Source organism: Gopherus evgoodei, chromosome 1 (genome assembly GCF_007399415.2).
Source record: "Gopherus evgoodei ecotype Sinaloan lineage chromosome 1, rGopEvg1_v1.p, whole genome shotgun sequence".
In the NCBI taxonomy this organism is placed as follows: domain Eukaryota; kingdom Metazoa; phylum Chordata; order Testudines; family Testudinidae; genus Gopherus; species Gopherus evgoodei.
The window spans coordinates 117,619,458-117,646,321 of record NC_044322.1 but is presented as its reverse complement, the minus strand read 5'-3'; the positions used below and the strand labels follow the sequence as shown (position 1 = coordinate 117,646,321).

The window sequence follows — 26,864 nt, the reverse complement described above, 5'->3', positions numbered from 1 at the left end:
TGCCCTCTAAGGAACATTAAGACTAAGAAAGTGAAGGGGTTTTTTTGGTACTTAAGTTTTTTGCTGCTCAGCGCAGAGAACACAGGTTGCAGAGCTGTGCATTATTAAACCTGTGTGCAGACAGAATTTGCTAGAATACAATAGAACCTGATTTTACACAGTCCTTTTTTGTACTACAGGTTAGCAGGGGCATGCTAAGGTCATCTTTTGCTCTTTTAAGTGTCATGAGGTTATTCTTTGCTCTTTTAAGAAGTGTCATGAGGTCCCTGAGACCCAATCCGAGCCCCACTGTCTTAAATGGTCATTAAATTTGCTCTTTATAATCTAGCTGAACAGCCACCTGAAGGGACAAAAACAGCAAGGTGCAGTTTAACAGCTTACCCAAATGACAGCATCACCGATAATACAGTAACTCCCTCTTTCTGCGGTTCTTCACTGAACCTCTAGTATAAGGTTTGCAAACTAAACCCATATAACACTGGAGCTTTCCGTCTTCATCCCTCTACTTTCCAAACATACCAACCTTAAACAAGTCATATAGTTCCTCTAAATCTTCAGGAAGAATTGAAACATCTGGGATGACAACTCTGAGCTTAAAGGGAAAGAAGGGAAAAGCACAGTAGTGAAAACCAGCACTGATATATATGGCATAGTCAAGAAATGTGCACTCCCACAGTGTACTCTACACAGTGAAAGAGGACAGCCAAGAATCAAAACATTTATGGTTCCATATTTCTTCCAGTCTCCCCCCCGCCCACACACACAAGCATGGAGACTGAAAAACATCAGATGCCGGATCACCCTTAACTCACACTGTGGTGCCTTTTTAAATGTAATGCAAGCTTAGTTAGAGTAGTAATAGTTACAAAAAAAAAAACCTTAAGTGCTAGAAAATTCTACTCACCACATTTTGTTTGGTTGTATCCTCATGGCTTTGTAGAACACGAATCCTGTGTTTATAGCGCATATGCTCTATCTGTTCCACAGAGTGGTCTCCGAATTTCTAGAATACAGGAATAGATTTTTTACCTTTTCTGAAAATGTAAAAAGTACGTAGTATTATTAGTCCTAGAAAAATGAAAGTGTTTCAATATATTTAGTCTCTAGTTTATCGACCTAACTAGGTATTTACACCATGCCCATCACTGTGGTATCTGAGCACCTTATCGAGGGGCTGATTTACCAGAGGGTTATGCTATGGAAACTCACACGGTTATTTAAGTAACACAGAAAATCCAGGCAATATCAAGTTTTATTTTACCTCATAGGAATCACGGATTAGGTCAGCTATTTCGGTCACTGGACAGGGCTCCTGATCATCGCTGAAAAAGGCGTGGTGATTACCGATTGGAGGCAGAGGGCTTTCCTCATTTTGAATGTGATCGAAAAACCTAAAGGGAACAAAGCAATACAAACACAGATGACTTCGCTGTGCATGCTGGGAGCAGAGTAATAAGTAAGCATCGACTTCTGGCTCAGACTTAATGGAAATATACAGGGTTTTATGCTACTAAGCTTTTCAAAACGCCTCAACTATTACTCACACTACAATTGTGATCCAGCCAATAATTAAAGGCAGACACCCCCCAAGGAAGAACGTTTCTGTCTCCACAAAGTCTGGGACAAGAAGCTCTTCAGTCAAGGGAAGAAGCTAAGAGCAGCAGTAAATAGTACACACTGACGCAGTCCCCTGCTTCTCTCAGTATTGCCAGGAAATTAGCTTTATTAGCCAAATTTCCTAAACCTTTTGTTGAGATCAGACACTGATGGGATAGCAGCAAGACGAACTTGAATTAGACACTGCTGCATATGCATATACTATATTCTTCTGTTACTACTGATACAGAAGCCACATTCCTTTGTATTAGTTTTAAAGCAGAGCAATTTGAAAGTACTGTATACTTTGAAGTTCAGACAGAGGAGGATACCTGCTAAGAATCATCAAGGCATGCCCATCATCCTTGCTGTTACATAGTTCTGCTGCATTGGCTTCAAGAATAGCCAAGCCCAACTGGAAAATGGCTTTGATTCCATCGAAGAAGAAGCAGTCTACGACATTCACAGCACTTTCTAGGGGCATGATGCTGAGGAACAGGGTAAGGAACCATGAAAGGGAAATGGAAGCCAAGGTGGACAGATCTTTCATGTGTTCAGCCAGTTCTGGAAGTCGCTCCTTTATAAGCTCTTCGAAGACTGACTGGTCTACCTGAGCACCTGTAAGTCACAATGAAACCACAGGGTTAGCTGAGATTAAAGAATGTGTTGAGATCTACAGTTAACCGCAATTCAACAGCTGCCAAATCAACAAAATGAAATCTGAACCACCAAGATGTGTATGCACCTGAAATGAGTAACTGTATTATCCTACAGTGATAAACCTTGTCCCCACCCACTGTGTTGCGTCTATATAGCAAGTTCTTTTGCGCAAGGCCTGTATCATTTTCTGTTAAGTGCCTAGCACCCTTTCGGGTGCTATACAATGATAATAGCAGCACCTGCTTTTGGCTACAGACGATTTCATACCTAAGTGCTAGCAAGAACAGTTTTAAAAGCTGCTTACTGTTCAAATTGGAATTTATGCAACAAAAATGAGGCAAAAAAACCCCTTCCTTCCAGTGTACATAGTTCAGCACTCCATACACACCCCAACTGCAAAAAAATGAGCAGGGGAGCAGCTGCACTAGAGTGGAAAATAAAAAACTGCTCTTGAAGGAAGTATTTATTTGGTAAAAAGTAGGATGTTTAAAAGAAATTGTAATTTCCTATCATTCCCAGGCGTAAGTTTTCCTTGGTGCCTTAAAGACAATCTTTCTAAGTGGAGCACATTCAGACCCTGATCCTGCAATCTTATCTACTAGCCCACACCCCTGTGCCCATGAATAGCTTCACTGGAGCCAATGTGACTTCACGTGTAAAGAATCCACAGTAGCAAATTGATATGTGGGACCAGGGCCTTGGATGAAAGATGTTTACTGTATACAAAAAGGAGTTCTCTTTGCCAGTCATTTTCTGTATTCCGTCTGCAGTTATTTCATGCAACCCATGTTTCTCCTCCCAGCCCAGATCCTCCTCTCCTTATCAGAAAGTTCTGTTTGCTATGAAATTCCTGGCTTAAAAATCAAGTTATACAAATCTCCATGATACATCACTCAAAACTCCTACTGCCCAAATGCCAAGCACATCCTGCATCACCTGAGACAGGAAGCCCAAAGCTTCAGCTTTCATACCCAAATCCCAAAGCACTGGACACAGCAGTTTTGTTTTTTAAGCACTTTCTACATCAAGTCATAAGGAGGCACCCTAGTAGAGACGGGGAGTATGCAAATTATGCTAGCACTTGAGATGGTCAGATCCAACCCTGATCCCAAGACGATTATAATAATTTGAGTGCTAAGAGCTCTTGAGAAACAAGAAAGACAATTCCCCACCTCGCAGCGCATGCCATCTACCTCAGACATTATTCATCAGGTGAGGACCATAAATAGACAAAAAGAGAAGTGAAAAGAGAGGAGGAAGGGAACGGGTGAAAACAAGATCACGATTACTCAGCAAAACATGGACTCCACTTGACAGTTCCATTAAGTTTGTGTGTGTTTATCCTAACTTCCTCAGGCAATGAGGCAGAGTAGGTTTTTAGAAAGGATCTGAATGAGGAGGCAGAGATAGCTTGGCAAACAAGTGTAGAGAAGGCATTTTGTGCCTGAGACACAGCACGGATGATAGATAGCAGATCTGTGAAGTCAGAAGTTTAATATTAGACATACATGAAGTGCTGTACATTGTACAAAAGACAATGTTATTAGTAACGTTTAAACTGTGGCAGTGGCCCACCAGGTCTATTTAAAGTACTTTTATGGCCCTCATAAGAGGAGTATCTGAGAACTTTTAATGTAAGTACCCATACAACACCCTATAAAGGAGGGAAGTGCTTTTATCCCCATTTTACAGATGGGAAACTGAGACAAAGAGGGGCAAAGTGACTTGGCCACGATCCCTCAGTGGTTTGAGCATTGGCCTGCTAAACCCAGGGTTGTGAGATCAGTCTTTGAGGGGGCCACCTAGAGATCTGGGGCAAAATCAGTACTTGGTCCTGCTAGTGAAGGCAGGGGGCTGAACTCAATGACCTTTCAAGGTCCCTTCCAGTTCTAGGAGGTAGGATATCATACAGGAAGGCTGTGGCAGAGCCAGGAGTTGAACCCAGGTCCTCACTGTGCTAAAGCACGGTACAAACAGAAAGTGCAAGCCACAGACAAGACATAACAAGTAGAGAAGACCAACAGGCCATGGTGGTAGATTGGGAAGACAAGGTAACAAAAAAATAATGGGATACACACAATTCTTAATCAACCTGGAGTAGTGTTCACAGCTTGCCACCTGCCTACCCATTACTGGGGTTATAGTTTGCTGTAAGCAACACAGAAAAGGTGAATTTGGAGAAAGTACTTGGAGGAGGAAGTGGCTGTGGCTCAGAGGCTTTTCCCACTTGAAAAGGGTGGCATGAAGAAAAGAGCTTGTAGCAGACTCAAGTAATCAAGGGTGCCATAAGTGGAGGAGAGGAGGACGGAGAGGCCCTCACAATGAAGATAAAAAGTCAAGCGCACACGGCAGGGCTAATTTCTGAAAGTAAGAGCAAGAAGTGTCTCTAAGTGCAGTCAGGGAGGGAAAGCTAGAGAAGGGAGTTAAGGACTGTGTGTGGCACAGTCAGTGCAATGATTTTAGCAGCTGGATTTTGACTGGACGTGTTACTGTCACAAGCCAAAGAGCGGGTGTGAGGTTTTGGGTGTCAAGGTCAGAGAGAAAGAGATTACAGAATTTATGGAGCAAGATGATCAAAGCTTGGACAAGAATTTTGGCAGCGTGGGCAGAGTGGAAAGTTTAGATCTTGGAAATGTTGTACAGGAAGAAGCAATAACGTTTAGACAAGGCCTGGATATGACAGTCAGAAGAGAGGGCCAAGTGAAAGATGAAGCCAAGATTACAAAATTGAGCAACAGGAAGAATAACATTGTTGTCAGACCTATTTCTGAGGGGGAGAAAGGGAGGGCAGAGGAAGATCAGGAATTCCCCTTTGGTCATGTTAAGGGCTAGGGCACGTCTTCAATGCAGAGTGAACTTGGGCTATTGGCACCTAGGTCTGAGCATCCAGATTTTTCATAGATTCCAAAGCCAGAAGGGACCACTGTGATCATCTAGTCTGACCTCCTGTATATTACAGGCCATAGAACTTCACACAATAATTCCTAGAGCAGAGCTTTTAGGAAAAAAACATCCAATCTTGATTTTAAAATTGTCAGTGATGGAGAATCCTTCGTGACCCTTGGCAAATTGTTCCAGTGGTTAATTACTCTCACTGTTAAAAATTTACACCTTATTTCCAGTCTGAATTTGTCTAGCTTCAATTTGCAGCCACTGGATCACGTTATACCTTTCTCTGCTGGACTGACAAGCCCATTATTAAATATTTGTTCTCCATGTAGATACGTATAGACTGTAATCAAGTCACCCCTTAACCTTCTCTTTGTTAAGCTAAATAAATGAAGCTCTTTGAGTCTATTGTTACAATGCACATTTTCAAATCCTTTAATCATTCAGTGAAGCGTCTCCAATTTATCAACATCCTTCTTGAATTGTGGGCACTGAACTGGACACAATATTGTGGCGGTCACATCAGTGCCAAATACAAAGGTAAAATAATTTTTCTACTCTTGCTTGAGATTCCCCTCTTTATGCATCCCAGAATTGTGTTAGCTCTTTTGGCCAGAGTGTCACATTAGGAGTTGATTACCCACCACAACCCCCAAATCTTTTTCAGAGTCACTACGTCCAGGATAGAGTCTCCACCCTATAAATATGGCCTACATTCTTTGTTCCAAGATGTATACATTTAGCTATATTTAAGTGCATATTGTTTGCTTGCGTCCAGTTTACCAAGTGATCCAGATTGCTCTGTATCAGCCACCTGTCTCTTCACTACTTGCCACTACCCAATTTTTGTGTAATCTGCAAACCTTTTCAGTGATGATTTTATGTTTCCTTCCAGGTCATTGATAAAGATGTTAAATAGAGTAGGGCCAAGAGCCAGTCCCTGTTGAACCCCCACTTAATGATGATTCCCTATTTACAATTACATTTAGAGACCTATCAGTTAGCCAGTTTTTAATCCATTTTATGTGTGCTATTTTAATTTTATATCATTTTCATTTTTAATCAAAATGTGCATTACCAAATTAAATGCCTTACAGAAGTCTAAGTATATTACATCAACATTATTACCTTTAACAACCAATCTTATAATCTTATAAAAAAAGATATCAAGTTAGTTTGACGGGGTCAATTTTTCATAAATCCATGTTGATTTGCATTAATTACATTACCCTTCTTTAGTTCTTTATTAATTGAGTCCTGTGTCAGTCACTCTATTATCTTGCCTAGGACTGATGTCAGGCTGACAGGCCTAAAATTACCCAGTTCATCCTTAAAAATTGGCACAAAACTAGCTTTCTTCTCGTCTTCTGGAACTTCCCCAGTGCTCCAAGACTTTCTGAAAATCAACATTCATGGTCCAGCGAGCTCCTCATCCTGCTCTTTTAAAACTATTGGATGCAAGTTATCTGGACTTGCTGAGTTTAAAATATCTAACTTTAGTAGCTTCTGTTTAACATCCTTCAGAGATACTAGTGAAATGGAAAGAGTATTATCACCACATGATGGGACCATGTCATCTGTTTTCTCCCAAATATAGAACAAAAATAGTGATTGAACATTTCTGTGTTTTCTGCATTACTGATAATTCTACCATTTCCATCTAGTAATGGACTAATACCATTTTCAGAATTATTTGTATTCCTAATATATTTTAGAAAACTGCTAGCTCAGGTGTGACCAGCCACTCTGCAAACCCATACCCCGCCACTCAGCTGCACCCACACTGGTGCAGCTCTCACTGGGGTGGGACACTAGGACTTCTAAGAACATGTCACAGCGTTCTTAGTGCTACAGTAAAATGAGCTATAATTCTTTCCCAGTGAATCGTGGGAGAACTTGTCTGCCCTTCTGGGCAGACAGGAAGAGCTGTGGGAAGGCACTGGAGAACTATAAGCACTCAAGTGGTTTAGCCTACGTCCACAGCACAAAGTGGGCAGGAAATCAGCCTCAGTGTAAGCGGCACTGGAGTTTTAGCCTAGAGCCCAGGATGGCCCAGCTAGCTTGGATGTAAATTATCACTACACTTAGGTAACAGAGTTTTGCATGGACAGGAATCAAGTTAGGGAAAACATCTGAGTAAAAGCCCAAGTTAACTCTGCAGTGAAGACAAACCCTTTGTTGATGGAGATACCACAAGGAGATATCAGAAAGACAGGCTGAGATTTGAGTTTGGATGGAAGGAGGCAAATCTAGAATTGAGAGGCAGACCTGCAAGTCATCAGCATCAAAATGGTAGTGAAAGCCATGTTCGCAGTTGAGGAGCAGGTTCTGACTGAGCTGAGAATGAAACACATTGCCACTGTGTAGGTAGTTTCAACTACCACACCATTAACTTTTTTACTAGCTGACACTAGAGCAATACTCCTCTAACTTAAACTAACTGCCTGCACTTATCCCTATTCAGTGACCAGGGGATACAACGGCAGATACTATATACTAAGGCTAACAGTAAAGATAGAAAAATGAATAAAACTCAACATAAAGCAAATATCTTCCATTTAAAAACAGTTAGGGAAGGACAAGCAAGTGCAAATCATGGAATATATATATATAGTGCATGTCTAAGATTAGTGTATAAAACGGGTCATTGCATCTGTAGCCAAGCACTGTGCATGTAGTTACACCTTTTCACACAAGCAACTTAAATGCACATTTCTGAAAGTTTGGCCTTCTGTGCCTTAAAGGTACCTATACTGCAGAAGAAGTACACACACCCTGCAAGGCATACTGTAGAGCATAAGATGCAGAAAGGGTGGAATTTTATCTCCCACAGCTGTATACTCTGAAGCCTAAGAAACACAGGGTGGAGATCAGCTCTTTCTCCAGGGTAATTTTAGACACAATCCTGTCTTCCTCCAGCATCCTGATATCACAAGCATGTCAGATAAGAAATAGCTACCACAACATATCCTTACATATGACATCCATACAGCTGGGGGTGACATCCCAATAACACTCAATACTTTACAGTAACAAAGATTAGCAAGTAGCTAGCCTGTTTTTAATTAAACATATGCAAGGTTTAACACTTGAGGTATAAATGGAGCATCTCCCTCATCGGCAAAAGAAAATGACTGCAAAGCCAAGATGTACATTAGTAAATTTTTTTTCAACTAAACTTCAAATACTTTAGACAGACTCAGTGAAATCTGTAATCAGCAAACAGCAATTACACAAATATGAATGGGGCTCTCACATACCAATTCACAGATGGTATTCTGCACAGCTGTAAACAAAATCAGAATTGCAAGATCTTTTTCATCCTGGTCCCTTGCAGTATTTCACTCCCTCATTCCCAGTGTAACATTTCAATGAAAGAGTGGGAGAGAGACAAGCTTACCTATCACTCGGTGATTAAAGTAATCTGGCAGCATCCTCTCACACACAGCAACCAACAGCCAAAAAGCTTCCTCCTCTTTGGCATACAACAGCAGCACAGAGGTCAAAATATTCATAGACTGTTATGAGGTCAAAGAAGAAAATGGAATTTATTAGTTGCAGAATTCCGCCTCCGCCCCCCTCCACCCCCGTTTTCACCAAAAGCTCCTAAAGCAGGGCTGCTTTAAAAAACATCAATAAAACTTTTCAGATAAAACATCAATTAATTGGCAGGAGAAATGTCTGTCACCCCCAGGGCTCCCACAGTCTGACAGCTTACCACAAAACACAGCTCTCCTCACTTTGGAGATTTTTTTTTTTTTTTTTGGAAAGAGGAGAGGGGGAGATAGCTGGATTGCAATAATAGAATCAAAGACTTTAAGCTATAGGGGGATTTGCAAGTTCATACATGCCAGTCTTGCATAGATGGTTCATGTTGCCCCACATGAAAACAGCATTATATCTGTCAAGATGCAAAATAGCCATCCAACTGTCATAACATGGGATTTTTGCCTCTGTAGAGGTGTCTGCATGGAAGATAAGGGACTGGCTTATGGGTCTAGAACTACACTACTCCCCTGGTCAGAACTCAGGAGGCTGGAGGGGAGGTGGAGATGTTATTAGAGCCAATAGGTTGTAATTACACTGCACGGGTGCTATGTACTTGCCACCAGCCTGGGAAGAAGAGGATTTCAGCTCACCAAATCCCTGCACAGGTCCCCTATGTGAAGCTCATCTTCGTAGGCCAGTTTACTTTGCTCACTCATTGAGCACTGCATGAGATAACTTGCACTCAGCACTAACAATAGTAGTGGGAATTTATTTTTGACACTCAATGAAAATTCTGAACATACATAGGGAACATCTCTGAGTCAGAAAGGGCTATTTTTACATACTCATTGTTCAGAGTAAAACTATACAACTTTTAAATTATTTTTTCATTATGTATGCAACAAATCAAAGCATGTTATTTATAGCAGAGCCAGAGAGAGAGAGCGCATTAACATATTTTTCTACATGCTAACAATTCTTCACCTGGCAGTATCCTATTTTGGGGTTCCTATGTGCATAAGCTGTCAGAACTCTCCTCAAGGCTGCTATCCCAGTTTCATTCTGGAAGGCTGGGTGCTCAGGTAATGAGCGATGCAGGTCCCGTTCAATCTCCTCTGTTGCCATGCAACACTTGCCCATTGACGCCTCTACTAAATTTCCGTAGTAACCAGGATGGGAGGCAAGATCAGTCACAGCATCTGAAGGCAGCAGTAAGAGGAAAACATGAGGATTTCAGGTATAATGTCATTAAGTGAATTATTTGTCCAAAAAAAAAAAAAAATCATGAAGAGGTTTTTCCCCCCAAGGTCTATGAAATTAGACATTACTTGCATTTAGTGAACTTCTGAATCTAAAAAGGAGATAAAATACTAGCAATGATTTTCCAAGGTGCAATGTTCGCACAGAAAATGAAACAGCTATTATTAAAGCCTAAATCACACGACAGAAGAAAAACCAGCTTGGTACTGACTTTGTACAGTGAAAGTCTCCTGCTAAAAGTATTGATGGGATCAATTTATTCGGTATTGAATGTAATGTCCAAAAGGAAAAAACTCCAAAAATAAAAGGATTTAATCCTTGCAAATGTGTCTGAAACTGGACCCGATAAATTGGAGATCATATTGTTGTAGGGAACAATCCTGCTCAGACTGGGCAATGAATGAAAGTACTTGATAAGTTTTTTCCAGCTATAGATTCCTGCCAATTTTTTAAGGGAAGCAGCAGCACTGCAGGCCTAAAGATGCCATAACTTCAAAATAGGGAGGTTTAGCTAAGATTAAATCAATACTTATATTATAGTCTAATTGTTGCCTCAAGAAGAACATTATTTCATGAAGACGTGATGGCATTTTTATGCTAATTACATTGATAAAATTGCTATTATTTCTGCGCACCACTGACCAGTTATGAGACACAAAATAAAAATCTCTTATTGTTCTACCTAGGTATTTATATGGATAGTATCCCCATAGTATCTGAGCACTTCTTCCTTCCCACTAGAGAAAGTGATGGGATTACATGCCAAAATATCCAGCTTGGACGCAGTTTTCCTTTGCTGAAGAACAATCTTTTGGAGCTTTCTTGCCTAACTGCATCTGTAGCTGAGTTCAGCCCTGGATCCTGGCTATATCCAAGATGTATTATAGAGTTCTCACCTGAAAAGAGGAGCCAGAGTTTGCCTCGTAAAGATTCTGGGATTCCCATTGCAACAAGTTTTCTAATCTTCTCTGTGCGAAACATACACACAGTTCTGCCATATTCTGCAAAATGGTCATTCCACAGTCTCTCTTTTATTTGTTCCCTGGACTAGAAATCAGAGGATAAGTTTTAAAACAAGCAGTATGCTTTTAAGGTCTAATATATAAAAAATATTAAATACCCTCGATTTTCCTCTTTCATAAGGATTTCTTTTGGACCAGAAAATGTGGTAACAGACACAGGAGATCTACTTCAAGGGGCAAATCCTGCCCCATTCTGCCCTTGGGGAGGAACCTATGCAGTCCCACAGCACAAGGGAAGAGCAACACTAGGCAAGACAACGAGAGCCCCAGTGTGTGCCAGAGCCCAGCTCCATAGGGACTGCCTGCGAGTTAGTGCACCATGGGAATGCACGGGTCCTTTTTCCCCTCTCACAGCCTTTAGGCTGAAGCAGCTCCACTCTGCAGCTGGGGAGAGGAGGTGCTAGTTTTGTGCTTTGGCCACTACTTCATGCATTCTCTCACTACTAAGCTGCCAGAAGTCACAATCGACCTCTACCTCGACATAACGCTGTCCTCGGGAGCCCAAAAATCTTATCGCGTTATAGGTGAAACAGCATTATATCGAACTTGATTTGATCCGCCAGAGCACGCAGCCCCCTGCCCCTGGAGCACTGCTTTGCTGGGTTATATCCAAATTCGTGTTATAGCAGGTGGCATTATAACAGGGTAGAGGTGTACTTTTAAAAAGGAACTTGCAGCAGCTCGACATTCATCGAGGGAGCCTGGGCAGTAGGGCCCCCTTCCCACACTCATGAAGTGGACAGAAGGCTTCCCAAAAAGCCTTCAAGAAATCTCCAGCCATGGTTCTCACAGACCCGAAAGATTAGTTCTTGTGACTGTGAATAACCGTGATTATCCTAAGGATCACAAGTAAAAGGGAAAACAACTTATTTTAAATGATAGTAGCACTGACAATACCAGGCTCCCCCAATCAACTGGGAGTCTGAGGGACAAGAGACAACCGCAGGCTACACAGGCCCATAAAGCTAGCTTTGTTTTGCTTTTTAAAGGGAGAGCTACACTGCTACCATGAATACTATGAGCCCTTTGCTTGATCCACTAATTCATTACAACTCTTATAAGATAGCACTGTTGAGAGGCAGTAGTGATAAGAAAGCCTGATAAAGTATAATAAGTGTTGCAACTATGCAGACAGGATCCAACACCTCCTCTCTATCAAAACACCATTTTAAAAAATTCACACATTTGTGGTTGTGACATCATGTGAAAAGGAGTGCTGTAAAAAGACACTGGTTTTTACTTATTAGGGGAGGGGTGGTAAATAAATATTTTGGGGATGGAATGAGAAAAGAGCCAGGCAGACAAAGGAATACAAACGAACAAATAAAGTAGCTTGCTACAGTTTAAACTCAAAACACACACAACCACACTTACACTTTCCTGGCAACATATAGTTCACTTTATTAAAAGAGGGTTTGAGCAAATGAGTACCACAATTATTTTTAAGACTTATTTTAAAAAGCTACTCTACAATTGCACCCTAGTTGTACATACCATCCTGAAGTCACTCCCTTCAGCTCCAGACTGGTGAAAGACTGATCGCAGTGCCTCTGCATTTAACAAGGGACTGCTCTCCTTTTCACCTTCACTCTTGTCTTCGCTTTGGGAAGCCACCATTCCCAAATCCTGGGACTCACAGTCACTGAACACACATGTTGAATGAAACACGAGAGAGTTCTTGCAACACAGAATTAAAGAAAAAGATTTTTTGGAAAGAGTTTAAAAAACTGTACTGTATGTATAATGTTTGAGACAACAAGAACCAACACAAACTAGTGAAGCAGGTAACTTGGTTACAGTCTTAACTTTTCGCCAAATTTGAAAATTTTGACCTAAAATTAAGTACCAAAATTCACAGATAGGCACCTAATTAATAATGGCCTAATTAGTAGTTTTGCTGAGCACTTGCAGTCACTACGTAAAGTCAATGGGAGCTGTAGTTTCTCCGCACCTCTAGAGCAGGATTCTATTGCTACCTTCCCTCATATTTTTTTAGGAAGAAGCAGGAAGTGTTTTTCGATTCTTTTTTATAGATACATTAGCTAGAAGACTTTACAATTGTGCTACTCCATAGTCTGGATTTAGCGGGGACACTCCCAGGTTTTTATAAACTGCCCCAACACTCCAGTGTGGTAGCCAGAGCTCCAGGACAGACACATACAGATCATCCCACATCTCCGGAGCTGCGTTCCAAGTGGGATTGTCGTGCAGATAGTGGAAAGTTAGCTATGGTGAGGCCTTAGGAGGTAACCAAGCAGCAGGCCAGGATTCAGCCTGTTGCAGGTCAGTTTTCACATCAAATAATTAGTGAATTTTTGGAGTAACAGAAACAGTTAATTAATTGAGGGGAGTGGGGCAGGACGGCTGATTTTAGAACAGAGTGAGCATTCATTTAAGGAAAAGCCTGATTTTTCATGTATGAAATAGAAAATGTGCAAGAAGCACAAAAGGGGCAACCCAGGAGATTGGGATGGGGAGGAATAACACAGGAAAGTGACCAAGGAGAAGCCTGAAGGCTCCATGATGTGAGGGAAGGGAAGTTCTCCACAACCTTATTCCTCAGTGGGGAGTCAGAGGCTACGTCTTCACGACCCACCATATCGGTGGGTAGCAATCAATTTCTCAGGGATCGATATATCGCGTCTCATCTAGACACGATATATCGATCCCCGAACACGCTCCTGTCGACTCTGGAACTCCACTGGAGCGAGTGGCAGTAGCGGAGTCGACGGGGGAGCCGCGGACGTTGATCCTGCGCCGTGAGGACGGTAGGTAATTCGATCTAAGATACTTCGACTTCAGCTACATTATTCACGTAGCTGAAGTTGCGTATCTTAGATCGATCCCCTCCCCTAGCGTAGACCAGCCCAGAGTGTGGGAGATGCCTCCTAGAGACATGAAGGGAGGGGTGGAAATGCCTCTTCCTGAAAAATGCTGGGTTCCTGACAGCTTAGCTGAATCTCAAGTCTCTAAGGCCATGAGAACTGACACTCAGACTGAAACTGCCTGTAATTCTCAAGGATATTAAAGTGCCATGATCTGCCCTGCACTTCCCCTTGAGATTCCTGGAGTCCCAACTTTTTTCCCCAAGACTGTCCCAGGAAAACCTTTTGAAATATAAGCAGCTATACTCTCATGAGAACATAAGAATGGCCATACAGGGTCAGAACAAAGATCTGTCCAGCCCAGTATCCAGTCTACCAACAGTGGTCAATGCCAGGCGCCCCAGAGAGAGTGAACCTAACAGGTAATGATCAAGTGACCTCTCTCCTGTCATCCAACTCCACCCTCTGACAGAGCTAGAGACATCATTCCTTACCCATCCTGGCTAATAGCCATTAATGGACTTAACATCCATGAATTTATCCAGTTCTCTTTTAAACCCTGTTATAGTCCTAGCCTTCACAACCTCCTCAGGTAAGGAGTTCCACAAGTTGACTGTGTGCTGTGTGAAGAATTTGCTTTTATTTGTTTTAAACCTGCTGCCAATTAATTTCATTTGGTGGCCCCTAGTTCTTATATTACAGGAACAAGTAAATAACTTTTCCTTATTCACTTTCTCCACATCGCTCATGATTATATATATCTCTATCACATACTCCCTTAGTCTCCTATTTTCCAAGCTGAAAAGTCCTAGCCTCTTTAATCTCTCCTCATATGGGACACATTCCAAATCCCTAAGCATTTTAGTTGCCCTTCTCTGAACCTTTTCTAATGCCAGTGTCTTTTTTTGAGATGAGACGACCACATCTGTACACAGTATTCAAGATGTGAGCGCACCATGGATTCATATAAGGGCAATAAGATACAGAATAAGACGGAGACTATCCCCTTTTCAATGATTCCTAACATCCTGTTTGCTTTTTTGACTGCCCCTGCACATTGCGTGCATATCTTCAGAGAACTATCTACAATAACTCCAAGATCTCTTTCCTGATTACTTGTAGCTAAATTAGCCCCCATCATATTGTATGTATAGTTGGGGTTATTTTTCCCCAATGTGCATTAGTTTACATTTATTCACATTAAATTTTATTTGCCATTTTTTTGCTCAATCACTTAGTTTTGTGAGATCTTTTTGAAGTTCTTCACAATCTGCTTTGGTCTTAACTATCTTGAGCAGTTTAGTATCGTCTGCAAACTTTGCCACCTCACTTTCTACCCCTTTCTCCAGATCATTTATGAATAAGTTGAATAGGATTGGTCCTAGGACTGACCCCTGGGGAACACCACTAGTTACTCCTCTCCATTCTGAAAATTTACCATTAATTCCTACCCTTTGTTCCCTGTCTTTTAAGCAGTTCTTAATCGATGAAAGGATCTTCTCTCTTATCCCATGACAACTTAATTTATGTAAGAGCCTTTGGTGAGGGACCTTGTCAAAGGCTTTCTGGAAATCTAAGTACACTATGTCCACTGGATCCCCCTTGTCCACATGTTTGTTGACCCCTTCAAAGAACTCTAATTGATTAGTAAGACATGATTTCCTCTTACAGAAGCCATGTTGACTTTTGCCCAACAATTTATGTTCTTCTATGTGTCTGACAATTTTATAGAAGAACATAATCCTTCACTTCAGCAAAGTACTTGTTATCTGTCACTCAGTGTTTCTTAGCTTCCTGGCTAAATATTGAGCATTTTTGGTCCTGCACAAAGAATACAATACAGTAGAAAAGAATTTACTATAGGTTAATTCAAAAGATACTGTACCAAATGCACAGTTATTTAGCCTACAGTTTATAAACATCATTGGAAAAAATCGTTACATTAATCCACAAGAAGTTACTAGTAAATTGTAAATCACAGAATCACAGAAACATAGGACTGTCAGGGATCTCGTCAGATCATCTAGTCTAGTCCCCTGCTCTGAGGAAGAAATAAATTTCTAGACCATCCCAAAGAGGTGTTTGTCTAACCTGTTCTCAAAAGCCTCCAACGGCGGAGATTCCACAACCTCCCTTGGTAATCTGTTCAAATGCTTAACATCTAACATCCAAACATCTAACCTAAATCTCTATTGCTGCATTTTAAGCCTATTACTTCTTGTCCTGTCTTCAGTGGCTAAGGAAAACAATTTATTATTCTCCTTTTCTTAACAATCTTTTACATAGTAGTAGACTATTATCATATTTCCCCCTCATTCTCTTAAACAAACCCAGTTTTTTCAATCTTTCCTCAAGGTCATGTTTTCTAGACCTTTAATAATTTTTGCTGATCTCCTCTGGACTTTTTCCAATTTGTCCACACCTTGCCCGAAGTGTGGTGCCCAGAACTAGACATAAGAGTCCAGTTGAGGCCTTATCAGCACTGTGTAGAGTGGAAGAATTTCTTCTTGTGTCTTGCTCTCAACACTCCTGTTAACACATCCCAGAACGCTAGCATTTTTTGAAACAGTATTACATTGTTGCCTCATATTTAGTTGGTGATCCACTATAACCCCTAGATCCTTTCCTGCAGTTCTCCTTCCTAAGCAGTCATTTCACATTTTGTATCTGTGCAATTGATAATTCCTTCTTAAGTGCAGTACTTTGCATTTGCCTTATTGAATTTTATCCTGTTTATTTCAGACCATTTCTACAGTTTGTCATCATCATTTTGAATTCTAATCCTGTCCTTAATCACAGGCTTCTGATCAATTTTCTGATCCAGTTATGATTTTAGGAGATGCAGGACAAAAGGCTAAGTATCATCATCATCATTATGCAATTCGAAACAGATCAAAAGTTTAGTACCGTTTCTTTTTTTTCCAAGCAGTTATAGAGCACTGGGTTGCTGGTGTTGACTTGTTTTAGTCTCAGAAGCAGGTTCTCCACCAAGCTATCCCTGTCCTTCAACTCAATGAACTGAAAGGCCATCTTGCTCCTTATACTAATAATGATGGGATTGGGAAGGAGACTAGTGTCCTCCATCTTCTCTATACTAACCACCTATTCCAAAAACATGACAGAAAATGTATTAGTCACCATTCAAATACACTCCCTGATATACTGTACATGCACTGAAATGTACATAAAGGGATATAGTTCTTTGAACACCGATATTAAAGATGACTATTTAGATTGTCTGAATGGTCAGATACATGCTAAAGCTCAAGATTGAGTAAAGTTTCTTTACTTTAGACAGATGACCTTACCTCCTTCAGTCTAAAGATTTTCAAGAGTAACTTCTGATTTTGAATGCTCAACTTAAGATACCTTAAAGAAGCCTGATTTTCAAAAAATCTGAGCACCTGCCTTCTGAAGTTCAAGCCAGATTCAGGCGTCTCAGACTGGGCACTCAAAATCATTACTCTATTTTTTAAAATCTTGGCAAACTGCTATGGTTTTGCTGACATTCGAAACATCAACTGGAATGGGATCAACATAACCAAATTCTTGAGGAAATATGGCATTTCTTCCCAATAGAATTGAATTAAGTTTTTAACCCTATGAGCATAACAGTTTTTGATAGATATAAATTAAAAAGCCGTTGTTTCCAATTATGTACATTACATCACTTGTTTTCAGATGCTGTGTCACTACAAGTCACTGCTAGGATCAGGATATCACTCAAAAGTTGCTGCTATTGGTTCAGGATGAAAGCAGAGCTTAATCATTAAGAGATCACAACTGCAGGCAGAGGGATTGAAAAAAAATCTTTTAAAAACCAAACAGCATCCCACTCCAGTGCATTTAAAACAGGTGCCTGGCAGTTATTACTTGCCATCACTGAGCCAGACAAAGGCTAAATGAAATATATTGAAATGCTCATAATACTTGAAGGCCAGACTTCTTGCAGTGAGGGGAAAATGCCACTTAATTCTGCTGAAAGAAGAAACCAAATTCTATTGATTCAATATCAGTGTCCCGAGAAGTTAATTTTGTCTACAAAATTCTCCATTAGATAAAAACGTACAAGTCTTTTTTAAAAGACTGGACTATCATGTCTGTGTTGGAGACCTGTGTGTCAGCACTGCCTCCAGAGCGTCCTGCTTCCCTTAGCTCCACAGGACAATCTATTGCCAATCAGTAGTTCCTTGCATGTGGAATCCCCACAAGCTTGCTGGGGGAAGACTGTGCCTGAAAAGGAGGGAAAGATGCCATTGTATCTTATCTGCATGTGTTTTCAGCACCCAGTGGGGCCCCAATCCTTGAAATCTTTGGGTGCTACCACAATTAATAAAATAAACAAAACTGGCACTCCCTCTTTCCATACCTCTACCTCGGGACTTGCCCAGTTCTCACCCCCCAGGCCCACTGAGGGGGGGATTGGGAGAATTTAGGCCACAGTCACTGTCAACAGCAATTATTTCTTGGATAGATCAATATCTTGTTTTGCAAGGTACCTTTCTGTTACATCACATTGTATTAATCGGCAATACTACTTTGAGAAATGCGTTGCCTCACCGAACTGCCGTATAGGAATTAATCTGCTAATGAAGATAAGAACAAAACATAGGCAACTCTCTTCCACACATGCACATCTCCTCCTGATTGAAAACAACTGTTTTTCAGCTAAGAAAATGGTCAGCAGCAGTTTGGATCAGCAAAAAACAGGCACAAAGTAAAATCAAAATCAAACAGCAGACCCTACCTCTCTAAGGGGGATGAGAACATTGCAACACCCACTTTCTTTGCTGGCAAAACAGATATAGCTGTCTGAAGTATACATCCTTCCTGCTGTGTGACAGCGACTGAATGGAGTCCACAGAGAACAGTCTGCAACTTCATGTAGCTTCTCCTTCCCCGGCAGTCTGAAAAAGGCCCGAAAGAACTCACTCTGTGCTCTAGCTTCGAGATCCCTTGTGGAAAAAAAAAGAAAGAGGGGGACAGAGGGAGAAATAAAAAATCTTGAAACCTAATATCTGAGCTTCCTTTCCAAAAGTAACATTAAAAAAGAAATAGCAATCATTAAGAATAAGTAATGTAGAGTAAAACTGCTACACACAGCAATCTTGCCAACCAGATCTTTGTGTGACTGTAGAACGCTGTAAAGGTGGCAACTTCTAAGTACACCTCTACCTCGATATAACGCTGTCCTCAGGAGCCAAAAAATCTTACTGCGTTATAGGTGAAAACTGTGTTACATCGAACTTGCTTTGATTTACCGGAGTGCGTAGCTCTGCCCCTCCGGAGCACTGCTTTACCACGTTATATCCAAATTTGTGTTATATTGGGTCAAGTTATATCGGGGTAGAGGTGTACAAAGAACTCAACAATTGCTCACTTTTGACAAGTAACGTAAAAACAATATTACTGCCTGTTAAGAAAGGAACACACGCAAATTAATTTAATTTGTCCCTTAGTTTTCAGTGTGCCACAGGTTTTGTATGAGAAATGAGCACTAGAGGTGCAGGGGAGGGGACAAGGGGTAAAGGATATGACAGCTGGAACTTGCCATTCAGGGAAGCAGTTTTGATTTTGGGCACCCAGAAGACAACCAAGGGCTATCAGTATATTCTCCCCCTTTACCTCAAGGACAAAGAGGATTAATTTATCATGATTATTATTATTATTGAGTGGGTGGAGGTCTTTAGTTCCTCATCCAATATTTATCAGCATTATCTGCTCCACTGCCACCTGATTCTTGCCTCCACACACCCCAAAAGTGATAGAAAAGCACATTAACTTGATACTCCTGCTAAAATATTCAGCAGTGAAATTGTTAACTATGCTGACATTTAAATCATCGTCATTAAACTTCAGAGCAGACAGCCACTGAGATGAATTAGAATAGTTCAAAATTCAGAGCAATTTTTGGGGCCATTTTGCAAATTCAGACAGGCATAATGGCATCAGATACATTCAGACTTAATTTAGAAGATTTCCTTTCTCGCCTACCCCCAAACCATGAAGGCGAGAGACAATCCATGTAAATAAACATTTAGCTTTTGCATGGTGATGCAAATATTTTAAATGAGGAATTACATAGCCATTTATATTTTATAAATTACATTATAAGCAAAGCCCTGCTCATTACACTATGTTGTGGTAGTATCAGTGAACCACAGCCATGATATTCTGAGGATTTCCAAGAAAATAGTCATAATCCATACTTATTTGTTGGCATTACATTTTTGACAATTAAGTCCTATTATTCTTTTTGCTGTGAATGAGTTTCTCCAACACAACTCACCTAGGGGGAAACAAGGCTTGTCTTTGTTCCACTGAAAAAATGCGAAACATGAGCTGACCTATGGAGCATGGAGCTCCCTCCACTGCCACACTATGGCAAGCCAAGGAAGAGCACGCAAAAAACCCCTCTCTCCCCGTTACTTAGGAATAAAGGCTACAGTATGGACGCCTCTTTCTCTTTTTATAAATAACTTAATTTCCCTTTTTACTGAATGTTTAACTGTAGAAAAAATGAAGCCCGGTGAAGTGAGGAGGCAGAGCTGAGAGCAAGTTGGATAAGGGGAAAGGAAACTCTAAAGCTAATAAACAATAAAAACAACAGAATGGACTTGACCAGTGTTTCTGACCCACTATCTTCAGTAATAATGTTATCCCAGGAAAACAGACAAAAAGGCTCTATTCAGTTAAAAATAACAAGGAGAGGTATTCTTTACAAAGCAAGCCAAAAGCTTTCTTGAGACTTAAATTTCCATAGCAAAAGAAAAAAACTTGGTCAAGCATGCAAGTGCATGCAACAATCTGCTATTCTGACTAAGCTGGGTCAGGATATGCCTCTCTGTTAGCTCAGCACAAAAATATTTTCCACTTCTGCACAACACAGATGAGTGTTAATGATAACATCCACCATCGTTCTATACATGGTTTTCTCCAGTTATTGTGCTGAGAAGGTAAGTTCCCTCCTGATGCTATCACTTCTCATGCTTTGCGAATTGTTGTATTAAAGTTAATTATAATAAAGCAACAGCCCTGCTGTGCTTACAGCTGAGCTGCTTACTGTTTAAAAGATGACCATGCTAAGTACTGTACTCTACAATCCCTATGATGATGCAGACTCCCTTGATATTTGCTGTGCCTCACAGAGGTAAGAGAGGGTTAGTGGTCCAAACCTGGGGTCATTTGAGCAAAGAGTCCAAGAGATTATAGCCAATCTAAAAAGCCAACTTTTTATAAAAGCTCCTGGTTCTAACTTATTTTTCTGCACACCGGGGGGCTCAAACTATTATTCTAATCCTCCTAACACTGATCTCAGCCACCCAGGATTTATCCCACCTAATGCCTGGCATCCATTGCCTCTTTGGGAAGTTATACTGAAGTTTATAAATCCAGATTGGCATGTGCCTAAAAGGGTGAAATGTGCAGGTGAAGCAAGATTAGAGCTCTGTTGAAGCCAGAGGATTTGCAGGGAGTCTTTTCACAATAACTGGGTGTCTCAGGATGACCTGCTTGGGGTCACTGAACCTGAGCCACTCCTATGCAGTGTGAGTTCAAGCCCTACCGCCTAGCAGGTTTCAGAGAATGCGTCTTCTGCCCATTCCTTACTCTCTACCTGCATTCAGCAATGTTTCCCCCCAAAGGTGTCCCCAAAGACCAATATTTAGGGAAGAGACCACCAAACGCCAAAATCAAAGAACTCAATTATTCTCTTATCTCTAGTTCACGTGCCTCAGTGCTATTATTTCAGGTCACATTAATCTCCATGGAGTGTTTTCCTTCAGCAGCGTTCATCATATTGAGATCAATGGTCCGCTTCACGACTCTCTGAGCCTCCTGATGCAGGCAGATGGATAGAGTCTCTTCCCCATAAACTCAGCCCAGATTTGGGGGAGGGACTCAGCATCTCCCTGCCTCCAGCTGGTACATACCTTCTTCATCTCCCCACGGCCCCTCCAAGCTTACCAGAAATATGGAGGGTGCAGCTGGTCTGTGGAGGTGCTCAATGCAGTAGGAGTGTATGTGAGGGGGGAGGCTTGGAGCAGTTGGGGTGGGGGTAGTCATAGCCATTGGCATGATAGAAGCGATATTGGAGCAGTGAGGAGGAAAGTCTGAGCAGCTGGAGGGAATACAGGGGGTGTCAAAGCAGAGAAGGAGAATGTGGGCGGATGTTGGAGCAGCAGAGGGAAGAATGGAATGAAAATAAGGGGGTCAAAGCTGTGTATTGGGGCGTGCTGGGGAGGATCATCTATCCCTCAAAATCACCCACATCCATGCATCCCCAATGTCTGCCCCTTCTCTCCAGTGATTCCATGCTAGTCCCTGCAACCTCTTGACAGCTTCTCCACTTGTGGATCCTGTACCAACATCATCTTCTCTGTGCGAAGGAGGGAGAGCCAGCCCTGCTGTACAGGCAGAGAGATGAGTCAGGGGCAGTGAAGGGATCAACATGGAGCCAGTGCATTCTGTGCCAGGATAATCATACCCAAGGAGCCACAGGCACTGAAGGGGAGCAGCTGGGCTCTGGTACATGATGGTGCTGAAAATTATTTGTTTTAAATTATGGAAATAAATGCCCCAAAACTTCATTAATGGTTAGTTAAGGTTCCCTGGTGGTGTCTTGTGCCCTTCCACAACAGGGAGAGTGGCTAAACTTCTAGAAACCAGGAAATACTAAGTTAAGTAACACGGACCACCCCTGCAACACACTGCTGCTCCACTCCCAGCCCCTGGAGCTGGCAGGAGCCACTGAAAGGGGGGTGGCAAAGGTTAAACTACGAAGAGAAGTGGTAGATTCTTCGTCTCTTCAAATCAAGACTGGGTGCTTTAGTCCACCACATATAGTAGGCTCAATACAGGACTAACTGGAATTCTCCGGCCTGTGTTATACATGAGGTGAAGCTAGACCATCAAATGGTCTCTTCTCGCCCTAAAAATCTAGGCGTCTATAGTACGCAGACAGAGGAAGGACAAAGAGAACGCTCCATTGTCTGTGTTGTGTTCTACAGCTTTGAGTTCCAGCATTTATCTGCATGCACTCCAGCTGCATTCCTTGAGCTAGGTGTAACCTGTACTGAATGGTGGAAGGATTAGTTGGAGCAGATTGGTAAGAGCTGTCACTATGATATGAACAGAGCCGCATGTATACAGAGAGAGATCAGTTATGCTTTATGTCAATGATCAATTCTGTAGGTTGTGTCAGCAGAGGTGCACAGGGTTGTCTTTTCCCAGGGGGACTGTCAACAGTCTGACATACACAATAGTGGTCTCTGGGGCTTAGAGAGGGGTAAGTGAAGGCAAGGTCGCAGAAGGTATCTTCAGAGCAAGTGAGGGAAGAAGCTGGAACACATAGCAAGTCTGGCATGGTTTGAGTGGAGTAGGCTCAGTGTAGGAGTGTAGCCCAGATGCAGGTAGTTCCTGTTTGTGACACCTGACCTAAACCCAAGTTTTGCTTTATGCCATGTCTACATTACAGGCATTACAGTGACAGCACTACAGCTGTGCAGCGGTAGCGTCACAGGTGACAACTTCTGATCTCGTCGGTGGGTGCTAAACCCCCCTCTGCCCCGGCATCATCCTGACTCCACGCCTGCCCTGCCCCTATTCCAACCCCTTCCCCAAAGTCCCCGCCCCAACTCCGCCCCCTCCCTGCCCTTATTCCGACTCCTTCCCCAAATCCCCACCCCGGCCCCACTTCTTCCCCACCTCCTCCCTTAAGCACACCACGTTCCCTTTCCTTCCCCTTCCTCCCAGAGTGGCCAAACAGCTGTTTGGCGGCAACCAGGCGGGAAACGCTGGGAGGTAGGTGGAGGAGCAGGGACATATAGCGCTCAGGGGAGAAGGTGGGGCTGGGGGTGAGGGGAGCTTGGCTGCTGGTTGGTGCAGAGCACCCGCTAATTTTTCCCGGTGGGTGCTCCAGCCCCAGAGCAACCACGGAGTCAGTGCCTATGGGTAGCATAGACACTTCCTACAGCAACAGAAGAGGTTTTTCTCATTGCTCTAGGTAATCCATCTCTCTTAGGTCGACAAAAAAATTCCTCCATCAACCTAGCGGCATCTACACTGGGGAATGATCACATCCCTCGATCTGCTAGCAATGCCCCTACTTATACAGCCCAAAATGCCATTAGCCTTCTTGATAACAAGGGCTCACTGTTGACTCATATCCAGCTTCTCGTCCACTGTAAGCCCTAGGTCCTTTTCTGCAGAACTGCTTCCTAGCCATTCGGTCCCTAGTCTGTAACAGTGCATGGGATTCTTCCTTCCTAAGTGCAGGACTCTGCACTTGTTCTTGTTGAACCTCAGGTTTCTTTTGGCCCAGTCCTCTAATTTGTCTAGGTCCCTCTGTATCCTATCCCTGCCCTCCAGCGTATCTACAACTCCTCCAAGTTTAGTGTCATCTGCAAACTTGCTGAGAGTGCAGTCCCATGCCATCTTCCAGATCATTAATGAAGATATTGAACAAAACCAGCCCCAGGACCAAACCTTGGGGCACTCCGCTTGATACCAGCTGCCAACTAGACATGGAGTCATTGATCACTACCCGTTGAGCCCGACGATCTAGCCAGCTTTCTATCCACCTTATAGTCCAATCATCCAGCCCATACTTCTTTAACTTGCTGGCAAGAATACTGTGGGAGACCGTGTCAAAAACTTTGCTAAAGTCAAGGAACAACACATCCACCGCTTTCCCCTCATCCACAGAGCCAGTTATCTCCTCATAGAAGGCAATTAGGTTAGTCAGGCATGACTTGCCCTTGGTGAATCCATGCTGACTGTTCCTGGTCACTTTCCTCTCCTCTAGGTGCTTCAGAATTGATTCCCTGAGGACCTGCTCCATAATTTTTCCAGGGACTGAGGTGTGGCTGACTGGCCTGTAGTTCCCCGGATCCTCCTCCTTCCCTTTTTTAAAGCACGGGTTAGGCTGTCCTACAGTGCTCACGTGTTCTGTTCCACAAGTGTTCTGTAGCAACTGTGAGAGTAGATTGCTAGTATGTGAAGCAGTGCTTGAAGGGGGCAGAGTTAAATCTCCATTGCAGGTGTGGAAGATACCTTAACTTTGGATTTCCAGATTTTTGGAAGTTTAGCTACTTTCCACTTTAGGGACTGAAATGAGGCACCACTGGGCAAACTTTAGTATGTATAAATGAAGTTTCGGGGTATTGAAATTGCATGAGAATTTGAGAAAGTATTACATGGGGCATGCAGTCTCTGTGTATATGGAGATTATATAGCTATGTATATGAATTCCCCCACTATATAATCGTGTTTACATGCACACAATACATAAATGTTCATTCATATCTGTAATATAGACAACTATTCATTGAAATTTAACAAAGACCACTTTGATGCCTGGAACATTAGCTTCTATCCACAAAGAAATAAGCAGCACTAGCTGCACGAATTTTAAAATCAGACTTTGGCTAACATGGGCTACACGTCCCCTGTTTTAGCATACACCAGAAAAGTGCATTAGAGCCAGTTTTCTAAATGTGATATTTACTGTTCCCCCTCTTCAAAACATGTCTCCCACATTCTGCAACACAGATGTCCACCCTGCACTGTGGGTTGTGTAGGAACAGGTATCAAACACCTATACTAGTAAAATGTTAGTACAGGAGTATGTCAATACTTGCCTCTGGGCAACGCCGAGCAGCCTGAGTGTCTCATGCTGAGATGAGTGTTCATGCAATTTAGAAGTGCTCTGCCTTGTCTTCTACAAAACTGAAGCCTGAGCATTTATAAAATGTTACAGACAGCATCCAAGACAGCGGAAAACCTTAAGCTGGCTATGTTTAACACTGGCTGTCAAACACTGCTTTGCTCAATTTCATCCCTTCCTCCTAAACAGTGGCTGAACTCTGCCTGGCCACTGTGAACATGGCATAATTGTGTTCAATACCTGGCGTATAGGGTGCACCCAGCATCCGTTAGCACAAGATGATGAGCATACTGTCAGCAGGAGTTGAATATAGTATACCAAAAGAACAAACATTTCTGAATACTTCTTGTTTTGTCTTTTTTTTTCTTTTTTTGGGGGGGGGGGGGCACAGGGGATAGGGCATGCCTCTGCTTTATCATTCCCATTTTACAGATGGAGAACTAGAGTAGAGAGATATTATGAGATTTGCTCACAGTCCCACAGGAAATCTGTGGCAGAGCTGCAAACTGAATCCAAATCTCTCCCAAATCCGAGTTTAATATTTCACAAGGTCAGCCTTCCTTCCCACCAGAAATCAAACACAGGAGTTTTGTATTATAGACAGAGACATATCTTTGAATACACCGGAATTAAAAGGGACGGGGCAGCCACATACAGACAATACTCAGTTAAGAAGGAAAAATAATCTGAGATATTTAAGAATTTCAGAGAGAATACATAGGAACAAGAAAAAATACTGCTGTAACTTTGGCATCTTGCAAAGGCTGATGGTTCTCACCAATACTTGTTATATTAAAATGAGAACATTTATGCTTTTTTCCTTTTAATTTTTTTTTTCATCTGGCTGGATTTCTGTTACTGTGGAGGACAGGGCCGGCTTTAGGAAGTGCGGGGCCCAATTCGAACACTTTCGGCAGGGCCCTGGCAGGGATGATTTAAAAAGAAAAAAATGTAAAAAAAAAAAAGCCTTCCATTTCTTCCATGTATTATTTACTTTCCATAACTATATAAACAATAAAATTGTATATTATGTACATTGCATCATATATACTGTTGATTGGTTATTAATGACTGCTGTTTCACATGTGTGGGTCCCGCCACTCCCTGGGGGCGTGCACATGTGTGGGTTCCCGCTGCTTCCTGCCCCCCTCATTGAAGCAGGTGTGCAGGTTACTGGCCTGGGAATTGCAGGGCAGCAGTGGACATGGGGCTGGTTCGAGGCAGGGCAGGGGCTGACTGGAGGTAGGATCTGGCTGCAGGCAGGGCAAGGGGTGCGGGGCTGGCTGGAGACAGGGGAGTGTGGGGCGGGCTGGCTTTAGGCAGGGCCACAGGGGAGTGCAGCAGGGGTTGGCAGGGCTGGAGACAGGAGTATGGGACTGGCTGGCTTCACGCAGGGGGGTGCAGCAGGGGTTGGCTGGAGACAGGGCAGGGCGGGCAGTGCAGGGCTGGTGTGGACAG

The 26,864-nt window shown here is 42.4% G+C and overlaps 1 protein-coding gene across 4 annotated transcripts in view; it reads right to left on the bottom strand.

Moving 5' to 3' along the window:
* TBC1D8 (TBC1 domain family member 8) overlaps positions 1-26,864 on the bottom strand; it is a 78,495-nt gene that overhangs the window by 4,814 nt on the left and 46,817 nt on the right. For 3 of the 4 annotated variants that reach the window (XM_030570160.1, XM_030570180.1, XM_030570171.1), the window contains exons 6-15: positions 18,489-18,696; positions 16,649-16,843; positions 12,411-12,593; positions 10,791-10,941; positions 9,619-9,833; positions 8,546-8,663; positions 1,929-2,214; positions 1,262-1,391; positions 905-1,003; positions 524-592 (exon numbers count right to left, since the gene is read on the bottom strand). In XM_030570160.1, the coding sequence (XP_030426020.1) occupies positions 524-592; positions 905-1,003; positions 1,262-1,391; positions 1,929-2,214; positions 8,546-8,663; positions 9,619-9,833; positions 10,791-10,941; positions 12,411-12,593; positions 16,649-16,843; positions 18,489-18,696 (1,654 nt within the window). The remainder of the gene's footprint in view (positions 1-523; positions 593-904; positions 1,004-1,261; positions 1,392-1,928; positions 2,215-8,545; positions 8,664-9,618; positions 9,834-10,790; positions 10,942-12,410; positions 12,594-16,648; positions 16,844-18,488; positions 18,697-26,864) is intronic. The other variant, XM_030570184.1, reaches the window with a different exon arrangement.